Below are 25,469 nucleotides of genomic sequence, written 5' to 3'. Positions count from 1 at the left end.
TAATCACTGCACTACAGTCAGGGAGGAGGAGTGGCTAATCACTGCACAACAGAGGCAGGGAAGAGGGACTAATCACTGCACTACAGTCTGGGAGAAGGAGTGGGTAATCACTGTACTACAGTCAATGAGGAGGAGCTAATCACTACACAACAGAGCTAGGGAGGAGGAGCTAATCAATACACAACAGAGTCAGGGAAGAGGAGCTGATCACTACACTACAGTCAGGGAGGAGGAGCTACTCACTACACTACAAATCCAGGGAGGAGGAGCTAATCACTAAAGAGTCGGGAAGAAGGAGCTGATCCCTGCACTACAGAGTCAGGGAGGAGGAGCTAATCTCGGCACTACAGAGTCAGGGAGGAGGAGCTGATCATAGCACTGCATAGTCAGGGAGGAGGAGCTGATCACTACACTACAGTCAGGGAGGAGGAGCTACTCATTACACTACAAATCCAGGGAGGAGGAGCTAATCACTAAAGAGTCGGGAAGAAGGAGCTGATCCCTGCACTACAGAGTCAGGGAGGAGGAGCTAATCTCGGCACTACAGAGTCAGGGAGGAGGAGCTGATCATAGCACTGCATAGTCAGGGAGGAGGAGCTGATCCCTACACTACAGAGCTAGGGAGGAAGAGCTAATCACTACATCGTAGAGTGAGGGAGGAGGAGCTGATCTTTACACTACAGAGTCAGGGAGAAGGAGCTGATCACTGCACTACAGAGTCAGAGAGGAGGAGCTAATCTTTGCACTACAGAGTTAAGAAGGAGGAGCTAATCTCTGCACTACAGAGTCAGGGAGGAGGAGCTGATCACTGCAGAGTCAGGGAGGAGGAGCTGATCACTACACTACAGAGTCAGGGAGGAGGAGCTGATTATTGCACTACAGAATCAGGGAGGAGGAGCTAATCTCTGCACTACAAAGTCAGGGAGGAGGAGCTGATCACTACACTACAGAGTCAGGGAGGAGGGGCTGCTGCAAGTGATAACTTGGAGCATCTATGTGATATGCCGGAGGAACAGGTCTGATCCCTGGAGGCCGCACAGGAGCTTCTTACAGGATCTGCTGCTAAGGTCATGGTGCAGATACCACAGGACACTTTTCTCATGGAGTCCGGGCCTCGATGGGTCAGAGCTGTTTTGGCAGCATGAGGAGGACTGATACAATATTTTAATGTTATGGCTGACCAGTGTGTATATATGTATACACTGTGCTATATATGTGTGTACTGTATATATGATGTATATGGGAAATCTTTGCACTGGGAGCATGGATGTGTGATATCAGTTCTGCGTCTATGGAGCTCTGGTCATCGGTCACCACCCCATCCGCAAACAGCATGGTGTCCACGCAGGACAGCCGATCTGCTCCTCGAACTCCATGTTATCTCCATTTTACCTTCTGTTTCTTTCTTCTTTGACCAACACAGAAAGAGAAACCTACAAAACCTGCACTGATCTGTAATGCGCAACGTCAGAGACCCCAACATGGAGCAATGTGGGGGTGTCTCTGGGAATTTGCTGGGTGGGGCTGCCATAGGGTCTTAGGACTTGACTATGTTGGGTAGAGTTATCATAGGATTTGGCTGGGTTGGGTGGAGTTGTTTTAGGCTCTTAGGACGTGGATATCCGGTGTTTTCTAGTGGACGTGTAGCAACAACATTCACTCTGCAAAAACATTTTATTTTCGTGATTAGGCAGTGACAGGTGACAGTGAAGGCACCGGGGGACATATTTCACATCTGACTTTACACCACAATTCTGAGAGCGAAAAGTCACAATTTTGCCATCAATTGTATATATTTTTTATAATTAACACAGTGTCCTGATACATTTTTTAAAAGTGGGAGTGGCTTAGTGTTAGGGGCGGGGACACACATGACCCATCAGATTTACGATGCAAAAGAAACTGGTGCAAATTATAGCGGAAACCTACTTGGCGCTGGCGTAGGTATAAGTCTGGAGATGCAACAAATGTATTAAGAGACTCGCACCTCTGAATACATTTGTTGCACTTACACGGGTGCAAGCATTTTTTCGAGATGCCATTATATTTCCCATAGTCTAATTGGGCGGGTGACATATGAAGAGCAGCGCACACGTGTTGTCCAGCACCCCGCATGTGGCCAGAGCAAGATGCTTATGCGAAGGGTAGAAGGTGGCGAAGGGTTACTTCATGTACTATGATAGTAAAAGCAGGCGGCAGCAATGAGCAATAACACAATACCGGCGGCGCTCTGGCAGCACAGTTTGTGGCGTCTTAGAAGCCAGCAGCATTTCTCGTGGCCAGTCTTAAGACTCTGGGAAGAGGAGGAAGCCGGTGAATATACTTTCTGCCCCTTCTGTGCCCAGCAGGTGGTTCTTGTCAGTAGTCTCCAGCCAGACAGACTCACCCTGGCTGACCTTTAGCACAATGCTGCCTGTGGTTGTCTGGAAGATGTTGAAGACCTGATCACAGAACAGGACGACCTTCTCCGGGTTACTGTTAAATCTGCCTTTGACAATATAGATACACAGGTGACCCCTGGACGAGGCGTGGTACGTGAAGTAGTAGAGACCAGGGTACTGACAGGTGAACTTTCCGCTCATGGCATTGTACTGATTGTTCACGTTGATGACTATTTGATCAAAGCGAATGGGTTGATCCTTGCGCGGGTTCCCCATAGTGGTCTTCTTCACGGAGAAAGCAGAATGCACCTCGGTCTTGTAGTCTCCAGATTCTCCTTTTAAGCCTTTTATACCTTGAAGTCCAGAAGAACCCGGGGGACCCATTGGCCCTTTTGGGCCCACTTTTCCTGGTGTTCCAGGTGGACCAGGGTCTCCTCTTTGTTCTTCCTCATTCCAGCCAAGAATGGTTCCAGGAGGGCCTGATGCACAGGAGACATATGATTAGAAACAGCCTCCTACCCCACACCATCATCCAGCATTGACTTACCCTGGTCTCCCTTCTCCCCATTTGCTCCATCCATCCCATCTGCACCAGGTGTTCCAGGTATCCCGGGAATTCCCGGCATGTGTGCCGGGCAACTCTGCGCCTGGCATAAGGGAAAAGATAGGAAGACAATACAGAAGAAGGTCAGCGCTCCTCCAGGGTCCATGCCTCCTCCTGAGAAAATAAATGGCACAGTTCAGGTGCATCATCTACGGTCAGGCTTTTCACATCTGTGGTGACACTTCATTCTTGTGCTTCAAATTGTGGGATCCCTGGTACCCTGAAAACCCCAATGTCTCTGTGTGAACCTGGGGACACAGTTCCACTATTGATGAGATATCTCAAGTGACTTATGGCTACAATGTATCAAAACATTCTTGCTTCTTTATATAAATATAACAGGGCAGGGAAGTCACACTGAAACCACGCATGGAGGATTCGTGCTTGCCCACTATGGAGGAGACTTCTGCCAGCACAAACAGGTGAATCACATGTGGTAGAGACTTGGATGATCTGGTCAATTAACCAGATCACCTCTACATCAAACTAACATTACCCCACCACCACCCCCATTGGTTTTGTATAACTTTTCCTGCTGTTACCTTCTCAACATATCCCCATCATCGCCCCATGATTTCCATCATCTGTTATCTTCTAACATATCTCCATCATCTCTTGTGATCTCTCCATCCACTCGCCTGCCATGCTCTCATCATCTTTGAATCATCTTGCCATCATCTCCTTTCGAACCGATCATCATTCTATCACTACCCATAAATTTCATTTCCTGCACATTACCCCAGCGTTATCCCTCACTTCCCACATATTTCCCCAGTGTTATCTATCACTTCCTGCACATTTGAATATGTGAAGGGCTGTCACAGTGCAGAGGGATCAGCCCTATTCTCATCTGCACAAGGAAAGACTAGAAGCAATGGGATGAAACTGAAAGGGAGGAGACACAGATTAGATATTAGACAGTGAGGGGGATAAATGAGTGGAACAGGTCGCCACGGGAGGTGGGGAGTTCTCCTTCAATGGAAGTCTTCAGAGGCTGAACAGATGTCTGGGATGACTTAGTGAATCCTGCACTGAGCAGGGGGTCGGACCCGATGACCCTGGAGGTCCCTTCCAACTCTACCATTCTAGGACTAATTTCCTCAGCTTTATCTCTCATGTCCCGCAGATATCCTAAGTGAAGGGGTACTCAACTAGTTTTGGTAAAGGTCCACTTGCCTGGGTCTACCGTCAGGAGAAGGTCTGGCGCACCCAGGTAATGAGGGTTAAAACAAGGGACATAATTACGTATAACTTACTGTCTGACTATGGTGATGCTAAACATTTATATGTGCCTTTCTTAGTACTTTGCAGTATAGAATTCTAGTAGTATTTGCAGTATATTCTGAGAGCCATGTCTTTCTGTGAAGGCTTGTTTTCTGCAGAATGAGTCGATGTTTTCATTTATACCATTTTGGATACATACGGCATGTGGCAGAATACCAGTCCTGTACGGTGATTACAGTGCAGTTACCACCGATGATCAGAGTTGACGTCTTCGCTGATTGGTACCATTACCAACTACGACTCATCTCGTCACAATCTTCCCATCCTGCTGCTACCCCCAATACCCCTCTCAGTAACTCCCACATAGTAAATAGTGGCCCCTCTTGGTTATTACTGACCCCCTGTAGCCCCTCTTAGTTGTGCTGACCCTCTGCGGCCCCTCTTGGTTATTACTGACCCCTTGTAGCCCCTCTTAGTTGTGCTGACCCTCTGCGGCCCCTCTTGGTTATTACTGACCCCTTGTAGCCCCTCTTAGTTGTGCTGACCCTCTGCGGCCCCTCTTGGTTATTACTGACCCCCTGTAGCCCCTCTTAGTTGTGCTGACCCTCTGTGGCCCTTCTTATAGCTCCATGTAAAACCCTCCGCGCACCATCAGCACACACGTGTAAATGGGCTCTGTGCTTCCTCCCACTATGATCCATTGTGTAGCTTCTCCTGCACCACCGGCTCCTGTTCTCAAGATCACTGAGAGTTCGGAGCCCGGAAGAAGCGAAGTTACATTATAGCATCCATTAGGTGCCATCACATGATCACACTGAAAGGAGTTAGTGGAGGGGGAGCTGGCAGCGGCTCCTTCTCCTGGTCCGGGGTGCGGATTGCTAGCGGTTGAGGTCCGCATTCGGACCCCGGTCCACCTGTGGAGTACCTCTGCCTTAGTGTTTCCCCTCACTTCCTGGGGCCCGTCCACACTGGCATATAGTCATCCGTCCAAATAACGGATGAAAATGTAGCATTTCACAGGCCCATTGGCTGCAATGGATTAACCCCTTAGTGACCAAGCCTGTTTGCGCCTTAATGACCAGACCAAATTTTGGAACTCTGACATGTATCACTTAACATATCATAACTCCGTAAAGGTTTTGCATATCCAAGTGATTCTGACATTGTTTTTTCGCCACATGTTGTACTTCATTTAGGGCGCCCACCCACTGGCGTTTTTTTTTCCCTGCGAAATTCGCAGCATTTTTTTTCTCCTGGGGTCTATGGGACTTGTAATGTTAAAATCGCGATCGCGCAAAATCGCAATTTACCGCGAATCGCGGTAAATTGCGATTTTGCGCGATCGCGATTTTAACATTACAAGTCCCATACACCCCAGGAGAAAAAAAATGCTGCAAATTTCGCAGGGAAAAAAAACCGCCAGTGGGTAGGCACCCTTAGGGTGCCCACCCATTAGCGTTTTTTTGCTGCGAAATTCGCAGCGTTTTTTTTTTCTGCAGGGGTCTTTGGGCTATGGGACATGCAAAGCTAAAAGCGCGATCGCGCAAAATCGCGATATCGCGGTAAATCGCGATTTTGCGCGATCGCGATTTTTACATTACAAGTCCCATAGACCCCCTGCAGAAAAAAAAAACCTGCGAATTTCGCAGTGAAAAAAAACGCCAGTGGGTGGGCACCCTTAGGTGGTGAAAATAGTCTGATAGAATTTGTGTATATTTATTAAAAGCGCCAAAATTGGGAAAATTTTGAAAAAAATGTCATTTTTTCACAATTTCAACTGTGATATCTCAAATATGTGCAAACATACTGTACAAATTCGTGATAAGATATATATTTCCATCTGTTTACTTTATTCTGGACGCACATTAGAAAAAGTTCAGGTTTTTTTTAACCATTTAAGAGACGTGCAAATTTAACATTGATTTTCAGCATTTTGAGGAACATTTTATTTTCCGGCACCAAGCCAAGATTGCAAAGGCTCATAGGTGTCAGAATAATAGATCCCCCCACAAAGGACCCTATTTTAAAAACTACACCCCTTAATGTATTCACTGAGGGGGTCAGGAGGATTTTTACCTCACAGATTTTTTTTCAGGAATTAATGCAATTTAGAGGAGAAAAAATGAAATTTCATGTTTTTGCAAATATGACATTTAAAAGATGGGATTTTTTTTCTATATTGCACATGAAAATGCGTATTCGCACCCAAAATGGAACCCCCTGTTTGTCCCGTGTTCAGAAACATACCCATTGTTGCCCTAATCTTCTGTCCATATGCACAACGGGGCCCAAACCGAAAAGAGCAGACGGTGACTTTCAGAACTGTCATTTTGCGTGAAGGCGTTTTAGGCCCCATTGCACACTTGTAGAACCCTTGAGCGGCCAAAACGACAGAGACCCCTCACAGATGACCCCATTTTGAAAACTAGACCACTTAACGCATACACCTAGCGGTGTACTGTATATTTTAACCCCACAGTTTTTGAATGAATCTGAGCAAAGCAGATGGAAAAAATTACGATTTTAATTTTTTTGGCAGTTGTGTCATTTTAAAAACATTTTTTTTGTATAGCACACATAAGAATGAAAAAGTTCACCCCAAAATGGATACCCCCTTTTTGTCCCGTTTTCAGAGACATACCCATTGTGGCCTTAATATTATGTCTGTATGCACAACGGGGCTCAAAAGGAATGGCACATCAAACTTCAACTGTGTCTTAAATTTTACGTAATCGCTATTATCTATTGGATAACGGCGATCACGTGACCGGGGACCGATCACTGCGGCCCTCGGTCACTGCTCCAGGCTCTTGGCTGCATTTAGTAGCCAGGAGCAAGAAGACTTTAAATTTCCAGGGCCCTCAACAGCTTTTGCGCTTGCGTCCGCCATTTTGCTAATGGGCACATGCGCCAAAGTTGGGGAAAGGTCAGTGGATAAAGATCCCGTCGGGGGACATCGCCGGAGGCCTTAGGTAAGTAATTTCACCTCCCTTCACGAATCTGATCTGTGATTGGAGGTGAAATTTTCACTTCTTTTACTTTTACGTGATCGCTGTTTTCAATTGGAAAACGGCGATCACGTGACCAGGAACTGCGTTTTGCGGGCCCCGGTGAAATCTCCAGGCTCTTTTGGTAGCCAGGAGCAGGGAGATTTTAAATTACCCTGGCAATCTGCGCCTTTTACACATGCGTCCGCCATCTTGGCGGCGAGCGCATGCGCAGACGCCGTGGTGAAGTCCACGGATAAATGCGGTGCCTTAGGTACGTTATTTCATCTCCCCTCACGAATATGATTGGTGAGGGGAGATGAAACTTAAAACTTTTTTTTCTTTTTTTTAAACTTTTTTAAAACTTTTTTTAACTTTACATTGGATAGCAGCGATCATGTGACCGGGAACCGCATACAGCGGCTCCCGGTGACATCCCTCTGCTCTCAGGTACACATGGGAGCCTGGAGCAGAAGAATTTTTACACTTCCCGAGCCGCGCGCTCAGACGTATGAAGTCTGGTGCGCATGCGCAGAAGGCGCTGACGGAACCTGGAGGCTGGGAATCTTTCACTTTTTTTAAACTTTTTACTAACTTTTATATGATTGCCGGCATTCGGTAAATGCCGGCGATCATGTGACCGGGGGAGGGGACCCGTGGTTGCCGGCTACCTCCGGGAGCCGGCAGCATGCAGCTGCCACATCCTCAGCTTGCAGGGCCTTAATCCCTGCAGGAAACATATTTCTACATCCTCAGGGAATAAGGCCCAGCAAGTGAGGACGTAAAAAGACTATGGGCCGGTCGTTAAGGGGTTAAACATAGACAAGCTACGCATATATTTGGCTTCGTTTAGCCCAGCGTATGTTTTGTGAGTTGCATAGGTGAATCGTACATGCAGTGCCGGTGCAGACGGGCCCTTAGCTGTCGCCTCCCACACATTGTCCTCGCATTATCGCTCCCTTCCAGCACATTTTTCCAGTATTGTCCTTTTCCTTTACACTGGACGGTATTTGCTCTTCATCCCCTCAACATTTTGTTAAAAGCTTCCCAGTCTCCGATGTCCTACACAACGGCCCAACTGGTTCCCATTTGTCATAAAGAGCTGCAATCGGGTGAGTTGGGTCCCTGGATGTGCTGGGGCCCCACAGATAAGTAGGAGACTGGCACTTACCTTGCAGTCTGGACGTAGGTTAGCAATCAGTGTTTGGGAGAAGCTGTGCAGCTGGAAATCACAAGCATGAATTACACAACCCAGAGAAAGCAGAAGTGTCAGCGCATCGAGGGGACGCCGGGAGCGGGGCGATCGGGATTTCCTCTTATAAAGATTTTGTAGCTGAAAACACAAATATCATCTTTGCTTCCTCTTCTTATTGAGACGACCGCAGAAAATAAGACAAGGGAGGCGGGGGGGGGGGGGGGGGGGGGGGGTGATGTGTCAAAATTGGCGCAAAGGAGAAGTTGCCCGTAGCGGTCACCGTGCCTTCAAATGATCTCCGAAAAATAAGAGTTGGACGGCTCCGTGTGAGAACTGCCCCTCTCCGCACCAGGTAGTAGCTTCATCAGATTCCTGTGCAAAGTCTATACTGTGGAAAGGTGGAGCGCCATGTCATCACATTGGTGCTATAAGTACATAGGGGCTATGAAAGTAAGGATGTCATCTGCTAAAGTGCAGCCGAGGACTGTCAGCAAGAGGCCAGACTATGACCAAGGACAGTCAGGAAGAGGCCAGACTATGACCAAGGACAGTCAGGAAGAGGCCAAACTATGACCAAGGACTGTCAGGAAGAGGCCAGACTATGACCAAGGACTGTCAGGAAGAGGCCAGACTATGACCAAGGACTGTCAGGAAGAGACCAGACTATGACCAAGGACTGTCAGCAAAAGGCTAGACTATGCCCAAGGACAGTCTGGAAGATGCCAGACTATGACCAAGGACTGTCAGCAAGAGGCCAGACTATGACCAAGGACTGTCAGGAACAGGCCAGACTATGACCAAGGACTGTCAGCAAGAGGCCAGACTCTGACCAAGGACTGTCAGGAAGAGGCCAGACTATGACCAAGGACTGTCAGCAAGAGGCCAGAGTGTGACCAGGGACAGTCAGGAAGAGGCCAGACTATGACCAAGGACTGTCAGGAAAAGGCCAGACTATGACCAAGGACTGTCAGGAACAGACCAGACTATGACCAAGGACTGTCAGCAAGAGGCCAGACTATGACCAAGGACTGTCAGGAAGAGGCCAGACTATGACCAAGGACTGTCAGGAAAAGGCCAGAGTGTGACCAAGGACTGTCAGCAAGAGCCCAGACTATGACCAAGGACTGTCAGCAAGAGGCCAGACTATGACCAAGGACAGTCAGGAAGAGGCCAGAGTGTGACCAAGGACTGTCAGCAAGAGCGCAGACTATGACCAAGGACTGTCAGCAAGAGGCCAGACTATGACCAAGGACAGTCAGGAAGAGGCCAGACTATGACCAAGGACTGTCAGGAAGAGACCAGACTATGACCAAGGACTGTCAGCAAAAGGCTAGACTATGCCCAAGGACAGTCTGGAAGATGCCAGACTATGACCAAGGACTGTCAGCAAGAGGCCAGACTATGACCAAGGACTGTCAGGAACAGGCCAGACTATGACCAAGGACTGTCAGCAAGAGGCCAGACTCTGACCAAGGACTGTCAGGAAGAGGCCAGACTATGACCAAGGACTGTCAGGAAAAGGCCAGTCTATGACCAAGGACTGTCAGCAAGAGGCCAGAGTGTGACCAGGGACAGTCAGGAAGAGGCCAGACTATGACCAAGGACTGTCAGGAAAAGGCCAGACTATGACCAAGGACTGTCAGGAACAGACCAGACTATGACCAAGGACTGTCAGCAAGAGGCCAGACTATGACCAAGGACTGTCAGGAAGAGGCCAGACTATGACCAAGGACTGTCAGGAAAAGGCCAGACTATGACCAAGGACAGTCAGGAAGAGGCCAGAGTGTGACCAAGGACTGTCAGCAAGAGCCCAGACTATGACCAAGGACTGTCAGCAAGAGGCCAGACTATGACCAAGGACAGTCAGGAAGAGGCCAGAGTGTGACCAAGGACTGTCAGCAAGAGCGCAGACTATGACCAAGGACTGTCAGCGAGAGGCCAGACTATGACCAAGGACAGTCAGGAAGAGGCCAGAGTGTGACCAAGGACTGTCAGCAAGAACCCAGACTATGACCAAGGACTGTCAGCAAGAGGCCAGACTATGACCAAGGACAGTCAGGAAGAGGCCAGAGTGTGACCAAGGACTGTCAGCAAGAGCCCAGACTATGACCAAGGACTGTCAACAAGAGGCCAGACTATGAACAAGGACTGTCAGCAAGAGGCTAGACTATGACCAAGGACAATCAGGAAGAGGCCAGACCATGACCAAGGACAGTCAGGAAGAGGCCAGACTATGAACAAGGACTGTCAGCAAGAGACCAGAGTATGACCAAGGACTGTCAGCAAGAGGCCAGAGTGTGACCAAGGACTGTCAATAAGAGACCAGAGTATGACCAAGGACTGTCAGCAAGAGACCAGAGTATGACCAAGGACTGTCAGCAAGAGGCTAGAGTATGACCAAGGACAGTTAGGAAGAGGCCAGACTATGACCAAGGACAATCAGGAAGAGGCCAGATTACGACCAAGGATTGTCAACAAGAGGCCAGAGTGCGACTAAAGACAGTCAGGAAGAGGCCAGAATGTGACTAAGGACAATCAGGAAGAGGCCTACGACCAAGGACTGTCAAAAAGAGGCCAGAGTGCAATCAAGGACATTCAGGAAGAGGCCAGACTGCGACCAAGAACAGTCAGCAAGAAGCTCCCTTCCTGATGACACCTCAGGTCTGCAATGTCTTCCCAGAGTTCTGCATCGGACTGTAGGACTGTTTAATATTAAGATGCTCTCCACCAGTTAACCTTGTCAAGAAGAATAGCCTTGCATTATTAATCCATCTGCCTTGGACTCTTTACATTTGTAAGCACCTACCTGTTTGGAGCCTCAGTTGCTCTTCAGAAGGAGGTATAGTAAGAAATGGCATCTTCATGGTCTCTCTATATCCTCTTCATGCCCTTGAAGGATGGTATGGAGTGGGGTGGCAGCAAGGCGATAGTAGAGGGGGCAGCAATGAAGATGATGGCTCACCTCGGTTATGGGGTACATCCATGGTTGGTTCCAAGCAAAGTCTGTCATAGGGCATTCCCCAGATATGGAACATGGGGAGAAATGATAGGTAAGATGTGACGAGACCAAATCCTGATCAGAAGAACTGTATCGCAGGGTCCCCAATACTCTCCTAGAAGTACTGTAATGGGTAGAATCTTCCTTTTCTGGAAAGTGTGGCGTAGCCATAGAGCAGTGGCTGGGTGATCATATCTGTACACCGCTGGCTTGAAGCACATGAAATGTGCCCATGGTTAAATCTGCTGACCTCGCAATAACTACGGGTGCGCATCGCCATACTGTGTCACTCCAACATTTAAAGCAACAGTGTCTCATTAAGACACAGGATACTTTTTTGAATAAAGTAAACAGGTCCCACTCGAGAGGGAAGACTTCACATGGGAATAGATTTGGCCTGAAAGCATAGCCGTCCCCCAAGAGAAGAAGGAGGCAACGTACCAGCAGAATGGTACTCTGGTTTAAAGTAGGCCATAGTTATGGATACTAGTATGAAAATGGAATTGGTGATAAGATCTTCATCAAGTTGCAGGTGAAGGACAACGACCAGCCAGAGTACCTGCATAGTCCAATCTCCAGTGAGCAGGTCTCTGGAAGACAGGTATCGCCTGGCACTGCCATCACACCTGATGAGTGGAACCCGCTGCACCGCTGTATTTCCAGGTAGGGCAGGAACCCCCAGAACTCTATCTTGCCCAAAGGGCTGCTGCATCTGCATCGGCTCCTGCGCTTGTTTCCCCCCAGCTTTTTGCCACTGCTGTTGGCACCCAAGTCTGTACCACCATTGTTGTCCTTGTCTACAGCATCTCAGACTGCACGACCAAGGCCTATACCCCAGCTCGAACCACCGGCGCCAACACCACCACCAGCGTCAAAACGAACTGGAGTCCTAGCCAGCCCCAGAGTCAGAAGCCGCAGCCTGCAGCCCACTCAGTGTCACATCACCCATTACTGGTAACCTAACACGGAGTCCCACCATTAACATGACCTGCTGCGATGGCTTGTAGGTGCATGACTTTATATGGAGATGTGTACTAGCCATAATTACGAGATGGGGAGGAACTAATGGAGTCTGAGGCCAGGAGCGAAAACCATGCACAGGAAATACCCACCACCATGATAAGCAACTAGCAGTGCAGCCCCTCACTCATCATCCCCATCATCAATACACCACACCTTTATCATGTCCTGCTCATGTTCTCCATAAGCCCTCTTCATATCTCCCACCTGCGCTCTTCATGTCTTTTTCGTGATTTTTACTTTTTCTTGCCACATGTTAATAAGAAAATGGGTGGGGCTTAGTGTGAGGTGGCGGCGAATCCCACAGCCCATCAGATTTACTATAATTTACACCAGAATCTGGAGTGAATTATAGTGGAAATCTATGTTGGCTCCTAACTCACATAGGATTCAGCTTGAGGCGTACGAGGAGTCTGAGATATGCTTAATTTATTAAGAGGTGATTTTCATGATCACGTGCTGCACACGGACCTCATACTGACCTATTACAATCAACATGCATTTTTTTACACAGACTGTAAATAAATAGAAGCAGGTTTTCTTTATTCTGGATGCACATTTGAAAAACTTTGTTGTTTTTAAACCATTTAGGGGACGTACAAATTTAACATTACTTATCAACATTTTGAAGAACACTTTATTTTCCTGCACCAAGCCAAGATTGCAAAGGCTCATAGGTGTCAGAATGATAGATACCCCCACAAATGACCCCATTTAAAAAAATACACCCCTTAACCCTTTCCAATCCAATTTGTATCCTGGTTTTCCTATGGGGCTTACTCTTTTCTGCTGTTATACAACGGCGCTATATGCTGGCTAAAGCCAGTATTGCATGAGTTGACACGTTGGAATAGCTCCGACAGCAGAGAGGCTGGCAGATGCAATCCGTGAGGGGAGCTGAAGCTCTAACTTTTTCTCACTTTTTATTTACTTTAATGCGATTAGCGCTATCTGCTGGATAGCGACGATCGCATGACCAGGTGAAGGGGGGCCTCCCATGGCCCTACAGCTACAAGTTGTTGCACGTCCTCAGCCCATGGGGCTTTCATCCTCAGAGGAGGCATGTTTTTACATCCCTGAGGATTAAAGCCCACTTAACCATGACGTAAAAAGGCAATGGGACCGCCACTAAGGGGTTAAGCAATTCTAGAAAGAAAAAGTATTTTTTTGCCCGAATCGGGCTTGTGAATTTCTTTCAAACTCACGTTTATTGGAATCCTCAAAGAATCTTTTTTACAGTCCCCGGGTGTGACTAGACAAACAACTAGAGTCCCGAATAAAGTAAAATAAAGTTCTTTTGCGCGGCCCGTTTCTTGGGTCGGTATCACTGTTGTTTCCTCCCCTGAGGTCAATACTTGATAGGCTTGATGGAGAGAGCGGAGCGCAGCAAAACAGGACCTTCCTCTGTGCCTCCTGCTGTGATCACTGATGGCTGAGCTTTCTTTCACTAGAGCTCTGTGCCCCCAGGGCTGCAGCCTTCCATACAGGACTATTCTGGGGAGTATCCCCTGCTCCAGGACCAGCAGCGTTGCTGTCCTCCCTTCTCTTTGCTCACAAACACTCTTCTGCATTTCCTGATCCTGCCCAGAGACCAGCTTGCTGCGCTCCCTCCCCGTCTAAAGTAACAGATACTCCTAACATGTCAGTCTGGTTGTCAAACTTAACAAAATCAAGAAATAATTGGCAACAGCAGTACAACAGCACCCCTCTTATATATCTATTCTATTGCTTGGGGGCAATGTAATTACTACGGTATGTATATATCTATGAACGAACCGCAGGGATCTTTTGAACAATCTTTTTGTGCCTCGGCCTGTAATCTTGACTGGGGGCATCCTCTGCATCTAGAAGAAGGAAGGTTACACAATTGTCATAGACGGGATTCTCTACTGTAAGAGTGATGAAACTATGGAGCTCCCTGCTAAACAATCTTGTGATGGTTAATTCATTGAACACCTTTCTAGAAAAACATGGTGCGACAGGTTACAGTCACCAGATGGCTGGAGGAGGGGCGGCGATTCAGGGATTTATTCTGATTGTCATACTTGGAGCTGGGAAGGGATTTCTACCTTAATATGGCGCAATGGTTGTCCTCCTCGTGGACATTTTGGCCGTCCTCTGGATCGTCGTGGCAGGGCTGATTACAGGTTGGACTTTTTTAACCTTCTGAACCATGTAACTACAATATGATGTCAGCCCTCGAATGCGTCAAGCTGGAGGGAAAGCGGTGGGCGATAAATAAACATTGTAACCCCAAGATTAATAATCCCCAGAGCAAGGGGCAGTCATTTCCTACTCAATAAGGAGCTTCCAGGAACCCGGAGACTTCGCTGCCAGATGTGTGGAATGTTTAATTAAATTTAAATAAACGTCCGCTCGGTTGGTGAATCACATGATGACGCCGCTGATAGCTGCAGATATACTCGGTGCTGAGTGACAGAAGTCCCAGACGACCACAGAATATATTAGAAGGTGGAATGTGCGCCCCGTCATGTCTCCCGATGACTCTCACTAGAATATAGTTGCAATCAAAACTACCCCCCCCCACACCCTTAACAAATTAGGTCTATTTGCCAAATTTACACACTTTCAGCTGCTTTCAATAAACCAATCAAACAAGAAGAATTCAAATATCTCATCACAACTAATATAACAAGTGGTTTCTCCAAATCCATTACAAAATGCCACATTTAATGACTATTGCAGTCACAGAATATCCCCCCGTCCCCCATGACCGACGTCTTTGGTACTGTTATAACCGGCTGCAGATGTGATGCATAACCAGACAGCAGCTACTGATGGCTTTCCTGAGGGGTCTTACCCCGTTCCTCATGGACATAGGGCCTCCGGGTCACTAATATTCTGGGGGTCGTGTGTTGCAGCTGCCTTCTCCACATGCCACCAAAGATTTTCTATGGGGTTCAAGTCAGGTGATTGTGACGAGCACTTCAGGATCTTCCAGGACTTCTTCGGAAGCCTTGGTGGACTGTGGGGTCTGCTTGTAATCATTGTCCTGCTGGATGGTCCAATGACTCCTAAGCTTCAATTTCCTCCCAGAAGACATGATGTTCTCTCCTAGGATTTCCTGAAAACAGATTGAATCCATCTAGTCCTCCACACACTGCAGGTTTCCAGCACCGGAGGAAGCAAAGCCACCCCAGAGCATCACCGAGCCGCCACCGTGCTTCACTGTAGGGGGTTCATTCTCTGCTTCATCCTTCCTCCTCCAGACGTACTGCTGATCCGTAGGGCCAAAAAGTTCCAGTTGTCTTCCATCCACAGAACAGAATCCCAAAACGTCTGTCGTTATTTATACGGTTTTGAGCATATTGAAGGCAACTTTTCTTGTGCTTTTGAGGCAGTAGAGGTGGACGTCTTACAGTTCGCAAATCAAGACCTTCATTCCCAAAGGTTTTTGACCCTGTGTAGTATGAACCTTTCTGTAGAAACAGAAACCTCAAAAATCGCTGGGATATCGCTGTGACATCGCCAGTCTTTTCAACGGGGCCAGCGGCAGCAGCGCTAGCCCTATTGAAAAGATATGGAGAATGCCGCAGACTTCTGTCACAGCTGTGGCAGGAGTTTCCCCCGGGGACCGCGGGGATGAAGGAATCCTCTGTCAGAGCTGTGGCAGAAGTCCCCGGCATTCTATCCCATTGCTTTCAATGGGATCGGCACTGCTGCAGATCCCATTGAAAGCACTGGTTTCTGCCAAGCCCCGCAGAATGATTATCGGAGAAGGACTTGAAATATAAGCCCTTCCCCGATAATCATCAAAAAGTGGTTAAAAAAATAATAAAAAAGTTACTCACCTCTCCTGCTGTCAGCCGCGTCCTCCGGCTGGCTCCCCGACACTGCTGTCCAGCACTTTCAGCAGACGAGGATTTAAAAAACCCCGCCTACTGAAAGGGCTGTGCAGATTGGCTGAGAGCTCAGCCAATAGCAGCTACTGCTTAGCTATTGGCTGAGCGCTCAGCCAATGACAGATAGCTCTTAGCTATTCATTCATGAATAGCTAAGATATTGCTATTCATGAATGAATAGCTAAGAGCTATCTGCCATTGGCTGAGCGCTCAGCCAATAGCTAAGCACTAGCTGCTATTGGCTGAGCCCTCAGCCAATCTGCACAGCCCTTTCAGGAGGCGGCTGACAGCAGGAGAGTTGAGTAACTTTCAATTGAAAGCAATGGGATAGCATGCCGTGACTCCTGCCACATCTGTGACAGCTGTCACAGCTGTGGCATAAGTCCGCGGCATTCTCCATATCTTTTCAAAGGGGCTAGCGCTGACAGCAGGAGAGGTGAGTACCAGGCCCATGTAGTTCATGTCCTCCGACTTCAATCACAATTTTCCTTCTATGTGGATGAGTTAAAGTTGTAATCTAAGCTGCATCTAAGAGCTTCTCATGAGTCTGTAGCTGCTCCTCTCATGTGTGATACTGTCTCCTGAGCCGCTGTACTAATCCTACCATGTGTGATACTTGGAGAACAACACCACCCCTTGTAACAGCGTGGTTGATGCTGATCTTACACCTTATCGAACAGCCAGGATCATCGTGCGGGGTCTGGGGGCTCGTCCCGAGTATTTCAATTCCATATGTGACCGAGAAACCACAGAGGAAGAAGACTCACCATTGTGTAAATTAATATTTTAATCATGATGAGGAAAGAGATCCATGAGATTGAGGAGATCCAGTTAATGGTTAATATATGATCAGAGCACTACACGAGAATACGAGCAGAGGAGCTTACAATCTATACCATATGGAGGGAGACAAACACCATGCTCACTTCTGGAACAATGGCACAGCTGGTAGCCAAGGTGGTTGGAGGTACTAAATAGAACCTCATTATGGAGGTTATGGAGGTTGGATGCAAATAAAAATGTGTGATGGCAGTTGGGTTAATACAGAACATGTACACTGGAGGTCTGGTGCCTACAGAATGTGTGATAAGGGTTGGGTGCATGCAGAACATGTATGATAGGGACTGAAGGGTTTGGAGAGGGGACAGTGATCTGGAGGGGAGTAGAGGGGTCCAAAGAAGATGGAGGGGTGCAGAAATGTCAGGAGAGTGAACAGAGGGGTCTAGAGCAGATACAGAGGGGTCTTGAAGGTAAACATGTGAGTATGGAGAGGGATGAGAGAGGTTTGGAGGGGGGGCATAGGAGTCTGGAGAGAGGACAGAGGGGTCTGTAAGGGAAGCATAGGAGAGAGGACAGACAAATCTGGAAGGGAGAGAGAAGAGTCCAGAGAAGTACAGAGTGGGATAGAGGTGTCCTGATGGAACAGAGGAGTCAGAAGGTGACATAAGGGTCTTGGAGTAGCTTGTTGTATTCCACCCAACTCATAAATAAGCACGCATGGATGAACCCAGTCTACAATGTTTATGGTGGGAAATTGCTGTTGGTTGAACATCAATTATCTCATCTCTATGGCCAGGCTTAGCCTACAGACAAACTAATCTGCCATTGCACCATCATGGAAGACATGCTCAGGAAAAGCTTTAATCTGGAAACACAAGGAACCCTGAGAAGACACTGTCATTATCCTGGATCCCAATCATACCATTGTAATCATTGACAGACAACCACACCTCTTGGTCTCTCTGCAGCTGGACCAGCGCTCCCCCTGATGTGACCTGCTGGGTGTTGGACATATGGTCACAGAAGCTGGCCTTTTTCTCATTGGCTGCATACAGAGAGACACACAGGTTGGAAGAATGTGAAGCGTGATACACAAAGTAATACAGTCCAGGGATCCGGCACACAAACATCCCTGAGGTTACATTGTAGTCTTGGTGGTCATTGGTGATGGCTCTGTTAAATACGATGGCTGTGTTCTTTGCAGGATGACTTTCTGTAGCTCTTGCCATTGTGAAAGCTGACTGATATTGGTGCTTGTGGTTGCCTGACATTCCGCCGTCCCCAGCAGTGCCCACTTCGCCTTTGTCTCCTGGAGGGCCAGGAGGTCCCTTGGGCCCAGTTTTCCCCATTGAGCCTGGGAGTCCCACAATACCTTTTTCACCTTTCAGACTGAATGTGTTTGAGTTGGCTGGAACCCCTGTGTGGTGACAAGGTGACATTAGAGCAAGAAAAGAGATACAGCTCAGATACAGGCAAAGCAAAAACATGATCTTTTCAATTGCATAATTCTTGGAAGAGGCGTTAGTATAATCAGACATATTAGTAAAACCCCAGAAAAGGGTTAAAACCGGGCTGCACAACTATATATTGCTACAATGTATCAGAAAGTACAGATGAAGCTAATTACAAATAGTCTTCCCAAACCTGCTGATCACCTGTCCAACTGGCATTGTGTAAAGAGATAGAAGGAGCTCCAACACAGAACCTTGGGCAACGCCAACAGAGAGAGAAGGTGGAGAGGAACTTGAGCAAATGAGGCCCTGACAGTGCAGCCGGAGATAGGAAGAGAAGACAGGAGAGGACAGTGATCTGTAAGCCAAGATGGAGATCCACAACCAGGCAAATAGGTGGAGAACCAGGAGATGACAGTAAGTTGTAAGCACAGGGGGAAAACCCAGCAAAGGACAATGATCTGTAAGCCAAAGAAGCAAAGAACGTAGAGAGGAACGTAACTATTAAGCCAAGGTGGAGAACCAGGAGAGGACAATGATGTGTAAGCCAAAGGAGCAAAGAACCCAGAGAGGAACGTAACTATTAAGCCAAGGTGCAGATCCAGGAGAGGAGAATAATGTGTAAGCCAAAGGAGCAAAGAACCAAGAGAAGAATGTAACTATTAAGCCAAGGTGGAGATTGAGGAGAGGACAGTAACCTTTTAGCCAAGACAGAGAACCACCAGCAGAGAAAGCAGAGGAGAATCAGAACAGTACAGTAACTTGTAAGTGAAGGCGGAGAATCAGGAAAGGACAGTGATCTGTAAACCAAAGCTAGGCCACCAATGTTCTAGTACCAGAGAGTGCCTTTTATTTCATTGGACTGTGAAGCGCCTCCACGCATCTCCTCTCTCGATGACATCATTGTACGTGAGTTAGGCAGTGCATGCACACAGCTCCGAGCCCTTCACACTCCAGGAGATGTCAGACGGATCATTAGGAAGAATCTGCATGGAATGGATTGTACCTTTCTCTCCTTTTGCTCCTTTCTGCCCATCTCGTCCATCTCGGCCTGGGATCCCTGGTATTCCTGGCATACCTGGCACGGCAGAGGCGCAAAGCATGTCTGAACTCTCCACCCAAGTGAGCAGAGTCAGGAAAATGATCCCACCTCCCAGTAACATGGCGGAGCTTCCCTGTACGGATAGAGAATGGGGGTCATTCACAAAGGAAAACCGTCGCAGCCGCTACTCTTAATTTGAGTCTGTACAAGGGAGCAGGGGCGTAGCTAAAGGCTCAGGGGCCTGGCTGAAGAAGTTCGGCTCGGGCTCCACCCCCTCTCACACACCTGTACCTGGACCCCTATGTAAACAGTGCTGCATACAGAAACTTATGAATTTACATACATGATCTGCCCTTTCCAAACAGGACTCATTTCGTGGACTACGTGACAAGTTGTTTGCAGACTCTTAGTCTGTTCATGTTTTTTGTTGCATTTTTGAACCACAATTAAAAAACACATGCGTAAATTCGCGGCAAAAATCCGCTGCGTTGCCCCCTGCTATTAGGTTCTATTGAACCTAATAGCACAATGCTCATGATGCGGAATTCCACCGCGGAATTTCGCACTGTGAAATCTCCCGTCCTCACCCGCAGCATGCTCTATTTGCCGCGGGTGTACGCGCTGACGGCTTCCATTGCAGTCAATGGAAGCCGTCCGTTCACGCTATCTCCCGCTGTAACACAGCGGAAGATAGCGTGAAAACGCTTCCCCGCCTACCGCCGCCGCGTCATATGACGCGGCCGCTGCATCATATGACACGGCCGGCGCGTCACGTGACTCGGCTGGCCGCGTCATGTGACGCGGTGGGCGTGTCACATGACGCGACGGCGGTGGGCGGGGAAGCGTCTTCACGCTATCTTCCGCTGGTAAGTATGGGGTCTCTGGGGGGCGCCGTGACAGGCTTCACTGCGGAATATTCCGCAGCGGAGCCCGTCACGCTCGTGTGAAGCCGGCCTTAGTGACACGGTCCATTTGCACCTTAATGACCAACTCATTTTTCAGTTTTTTTCATTCTCGCATTCCAGCAACCATAAGTTTTTACTTCTTCCATCGACATGGCCGTACACAGGCCTGTTATTTGTGGGACAGGTTGTATTTTTACGTTGCATGGTTTCTGGGTACATATAATGATGCTATTACCCGCGGGGTCGGCACGATTCCGGTGATTCCAGGTTTATACAGTTTTTTTATGTTTTGCTATTTTTGTACACAAACATAAAAAAAAGATTTGCTTTTGTGATATTTGCATCAATAGAGCTCTGTGGGGCTTGTTGTGTTTTGTGGGATGAGCTCTAGTCTTCATTTATCCATTTTTGGGAACATGTAACATTTTGATTGTTTTTTTATTCCTCTTTTTCCAGAGGCAAGATTAACAAAATCGTCAATTCTGGCATATTTTTTATTTTTAGTGGCGTTCACACTGCGGTATAAGGGCTTTTACCCACTAGCGGGTTTTTTTAACGCTGCGAGATCGCTGTATTTTTTTCAATGGGACTTTCTAATGTTAAAATCTCATCGCACAAAAATCGCAGAAGCACAAACTGGCGATTTTTGTGCGATGCAATTTTAACATTAGAAAGTCCCATTGAAAAAAAGGCAGCGATCTTGCAGCGTTAAACAAAACCCGCTAGTGGGTAGAAGCCCTAAATGTTAAATTAATTCTGCAGGCTGGTACGATTACACCAACACCAAATTTATATGGGTTTGGGGGATTTTTGCAACTTTTTCACATTTTTTTAAAATGTATTTTTTATTTACCCCTGAATCCCAAGACCCCTGACATGTCTCTTTTTTCTGTCACCGCTGCCGTGTGAGGGTTTGGTTTTTGTGGGATGCGTTGTGCTGTTTGATGGTACCATTTCTATTCTGTTTTTTGTTAGGTGAGATAGGTAATATTAGGTATTTTCGCAATGCTTTTTGTATTTTTTTTATCTTGTGCGCTGGCGGGGGTCCGATGGGTGACAGAGGGAGCCGCTTCCTTCTCTCAGCCTTTTACATGCCGCGGTTACATATATAATTATTAGAGATGAGCGAACACGTTCGGCCCCGCCCCTTTTTCGCCCGAACACCGAACTTTGCGAACACCTCGGTGTTCGGGCGAAAAAGTTCGGGGGCCGCCGTGGCAGCGCGGGGGGGTGCGGCGGGGAGTGGGGGGGAGAGGGAGAGAGAGAGGGCTCCCCCCTGTTCCCCGCTACTGCCGCCCGCGCCGCCGCGCATCTCCCCGCCCCCCGGCGGCACCCGGACACTTACGCGCGAACACTGCAGTGTTCGCTAAAGCGGGTGTCCGGGTGCGGATGTGTCCGTAACGGACACGTTCGCTCATCTCTAATAATTATATATGTACAGCTGGTATAAGTTATACATCCTGTATATAGTGATATGGACCATACTGGTATAACCTGGGTATCTCCTGTATATAATGATATATGTATAGCTGGTATAAGTTATACATCTCCTGCATATACTGATATGGACCATGCTGGTATAACCTGGGTATCTCCTGTATATAATTATATATGTACAGCTGATATAAGTTATACATCTCCCTGTATATGGTGATATGGAGCATGCTGGTATAACCTGGGTATCTCCTGTATATAGTGATATGAACCATGGTGGTATAACCTGGGTATGGTGCAGTCACTGGAGAAAGGTGTATTACTAGTGGAAGTTGCAGTGACAACAGTAGGAAGGTGTGTGGAAGGTGTACCTACAAATAAATCCATTCACTAGACAAAGGCGCGGTCAATGAGGCTACAGTAGGTGTAGTAATTAGAGAAAGGTGCAGTCAGTGTGGGAAGCTGTAGTAGAGAGGGACCATCACTGTATACTCTGCTATCACCAACCCTTGTGCGTCCCCTTTTTTAGGAATATATAACTTGACACCCCCCACCCCACATGCCCCCCTATATATGCACTGACCTTTGGCTGTACGCTCTGATCTGGACACTTCTATAAGTTGTGCTGTCCGCCGTGACCAGTAATCTCTGCTGAGACAAAGATGGGAAGCGTCACATCCTCTTTCTTCCTGCATTGTTGCTGCTGACAGCAGGACTATCTCTTCTGCTTTCCATATCTGTGACAAGAACCACAACTTCAGTTTCCTCGAAAAGAAGTGTGAAATGCTGAACATGAAACCATTCAGCCCTCTAATTGTCTAGAGAGGAGCTGGTAGTCATGGTGCCCATATCTGCCACAACATTAGTGGGGTCTCGTGGGGGTCTTCTGCACTAAACCCCTGTGAACCCTGAGCTGCGTGGAAAACGTTGTATGGATGGAGAGGTCAGACGTGGAGGTCTACTGGTCCCATTATATCTGCTGCAGAACCATTAGACACCAGTAACTCCATTGCACAACAGTCATGCGTGATGGTGATGATGGGAGGAGACCACTACTCTGCAAACAGTACATCAATGCTTGGGTGACATCTGAGGTATACCCAGTTCACGGAAGGAGACATGGGACACATGTTGTTACCTCCACAGGCAACTACCAGGTGAACATGTACGATAGAGTTAACAAGTAAACCAACATTATGGCCCTCTGGGATCAAGAAAGTCTTTACAACCAGCAGTTCCGGCCCGACATGGCTCCTTGCACACCCAATATCCAAACATCAACCCAGTCCGATAAGGTCACACTCATCAGAGCACCACCTCTCTACGACTGGGAAGCTCCAGGGCCCACTTAAAGATGCTCCAGCAACTTTCTTGCCATGCTGAACCTCCCCAAGCTTTGCGGCACAACAACCTGCCAACAGCATGCATAAAAACCCCATTCCATGCCAGATTCACTTATTCATACCCCTCCTACCAGGGTCGGGTCTAACAGCCTCATTCATACGTCCAATCGTTCGTCTTATTTCAACCCAAGTCAGGACCTGTCTACACTATAACCCCCCATAACTATACCTAAAGGGAAGGACTCTGTCATCCCCCTAAACACCTGTAATAAACCCCTGGAGGAGCCCCAGTCATGTGGAGAATGTTCTATGGATGGAAGGGTCAAAGTGTTCCAATGGGCGTTTATTGACAAGCTCAGCTTTGCTACCAATGTAGGAGTTATTTCATGGGATGCAGTAAATGTGGTTCATCGTGTTTCTTTGTCTTTTTAGTGCGCCCTTCATGTCTGTAGTGTCCTTCTACGAATAGAAGTGTGCCAGTGCTACCCGCTGTGCGTACACCTGACAGGTGGTAGCGGCTCACATTGTCTACCTGTACATACCTGTGCCGACTCAGGTATGTGGGGGGAACCGGACGAAAAATTTAAGACTGGATTTCTAAACCCAAATCCACAATTTGGACAGATACACGACGTATTTTTAAAATATCTTCCTATGCTTCCGCACGATATCAAGTTATAATACATTTTAGGCCACGGTGTTTGTGTGGGTGCTAGGAGAGAAAAAAATTTGTGCAATCTACTTTCTCCCAGCTAATTTCATTCCTCTATCAGTCGGGGGAAAACTTCACCAAACTTTTAAGGTTTTTTCCTTGCGGCCGCACTGGGTGTAAGCCATGCGGGTATGTTCATAAATCCCAGGCTTGTACATCTAGTAATGGCCAAAAAACATATAAAATAAAACGTTGTTTAAACTGTCATTCGCACCATGTGGTGCATGAGAACATAATGTACGTTGGATGAACATTAAAATCAGGATGTCTGATTACATAACTGGGATAGAGAAAGGACAGCAGCGCAGATCGGGGGCATCAAAGCATTTACTGAAAAACACAACGGTTCCCTTCAGGGTTTAGCTTCAAGGGTAGTGAAATGGTTAACAAGCCGTGTAGAGGAGGTCACGTGACAAATTGCGAAATTCTTTTATAATACACTGTTACAACTACTTGCTTCGCGCTCTTGTTGTATAGAATGTGAACGATGTATAGTCAATATATGCAAATATCAGGGCTTTGATTGGTCCGTGTTCTTTTATATTCGCTAGTGATGCTCCATTTTCCATGCGCTGATCAAGGGTCATACTGGCCAGAAACGCGTTCGTGTTTTTCACCATTGGGACCCACGCTGCTGTCTTTTAATGATTTAAGGTTTTATTGGATCCTTGGATGTGATGGATTTCCTTTGTTCCCTGCAGCGTAGATCAACTCAGATCATAGACGGGGTGTCGCCTTCAGACGTTGGTGGCGATCGCGATGCCATCTTTTGGGACCATGAACGCAGGTGGATAAAAATGTTGGATATGCTGCATGGTTATGGTCTGAACTGAGAGTATCTTTAGCCGTGTGTTCGTTACCACCATTAATAGATATTAATGCATTGCTCATGTTGTTAGGTTGGTTGGCCATTGACGTGACGAGTTCTCACTATTTATGCTCCTGGGTGATTTCTCCTCCACTCTTCTTGGTTTCGTGTCTCTCTCTTCTCTGTTCTTTTCCCTCTTTTTTAATTTCTCTCTTTTTCTGCTCCGCTCCCCTTCCTTTTTTGCCTATTGTCTCTCGTTGTGCCCCAGGACCCTCTCCTCCCTTCCTTTTTTGCCTATTGTCTCTCGTTGTGCCCCAGGATCCTCTCCTCCCTTCCTTTTTTCCCCTCTCTTGGCTCTTCTTCATCCCCCTTTTTCCCCACAGTGTTTCCTTCATGTTTTTTTAGTGTTTTATTCTCCATATACTCTCGTCCTTCATTCTTTACCTCATTTTCGTTCCTAGTATGACATATTCCACCCGCTTGTTGCCTTGGAACGCAGCCCCATTTTTCTTGCGCCAATTGACGCATGTCCGGTTTTCTATATGTCACTTCAGGTCCTATCGCTCCTCAAGTGTTGTGTTCCATGCTGGAACGCTCTTCCATCTCTTGTGGACCTCGGCATCGTCACTTCTGGCACACGGCACCACGGGTGGCATCACTTTCGGTTCATGAGGGTTTCCGCTGGCCACAGTGCCGCCTTCTCTATACACTCCTGTCCTTCC

At 47.5% G+C, this 25,469-nt stretch overlaps 2 protein-coding genes across 2 annotated transcripts; both read right to left on the bottom strand.

The window, feature by feature from the left end:
- Window positions 1-1,655: 1,655 nt before the first annotated feature.
- Window positions 1,656-8,523, bottom strand: C1QB (complement C1q B chain). The gene is made up of 3 exons (XM_066606213.1): window positions 8,368-8,523; window positions 2,929-3,099; window positions 1,656-2,860 (listed from the first exon to the last, which is right to left on the bottom strand). The coding sequence occupies exons 2-3, from the start codon at window positions 3,089-3,091 to the stop codon at window positions 2,286-2,288; spliced, it is 738 nt and encodes a 245-aa protein (XP_066462310.1). The 5' UTR covers window positions 3,092-3,099; window positions 8,368-8,523; the 3' UTR covers window positions 1,656-2,285.
- Window positions 8,524-17,041: 8,518 nt separating this feature from the next.
- C1QC (complement C1q C chain) lies at window positions 17,042-22,611 on the bottom strand. Its single transcript, XM_066606212.1, has 3 exons — window positions 22,468-22,611; window positions 19,510-19,678; window positions 17,042-18,469 (listed from the first exon to the last, which is right to left on the bottom strand). The coding sequence occupies exons 2-3, from the start codon at window positions 19,664-19,666 to the stop codon at window positions 17,913-17,915; spliced, it is 714 nt and encodes a 237-aa protein (XP_066462309.1). The 5' UTR covers window positions 19,667-19,678; window positions 22,468-22,611; the 3' UTR covers window positions 17,042-17,912.
- Window positions 22,612-25,469: the final 2,858 nt, after the last annotated feature.

Source organism: Eleutherodactylus coqui, chromosome 6, assembly GCF_035609145.1.
Source record: "Eleutherodactylus coqui strain aEleCoq1 chromosome 6, aEleCoq1.hap1, whole genome shotgun sequence".
In the NCBI taxonomy this organism is placed as follows: Eukaryota; Metazoa; Chordata; class Amphibia; order Anura; family Eleutherodactylidae; genus Eleutherodactylus; species Eleutherodactylus coqui.
This window is presented reverse-complemented; position numbering and strand designations above follow the sequence as displayed.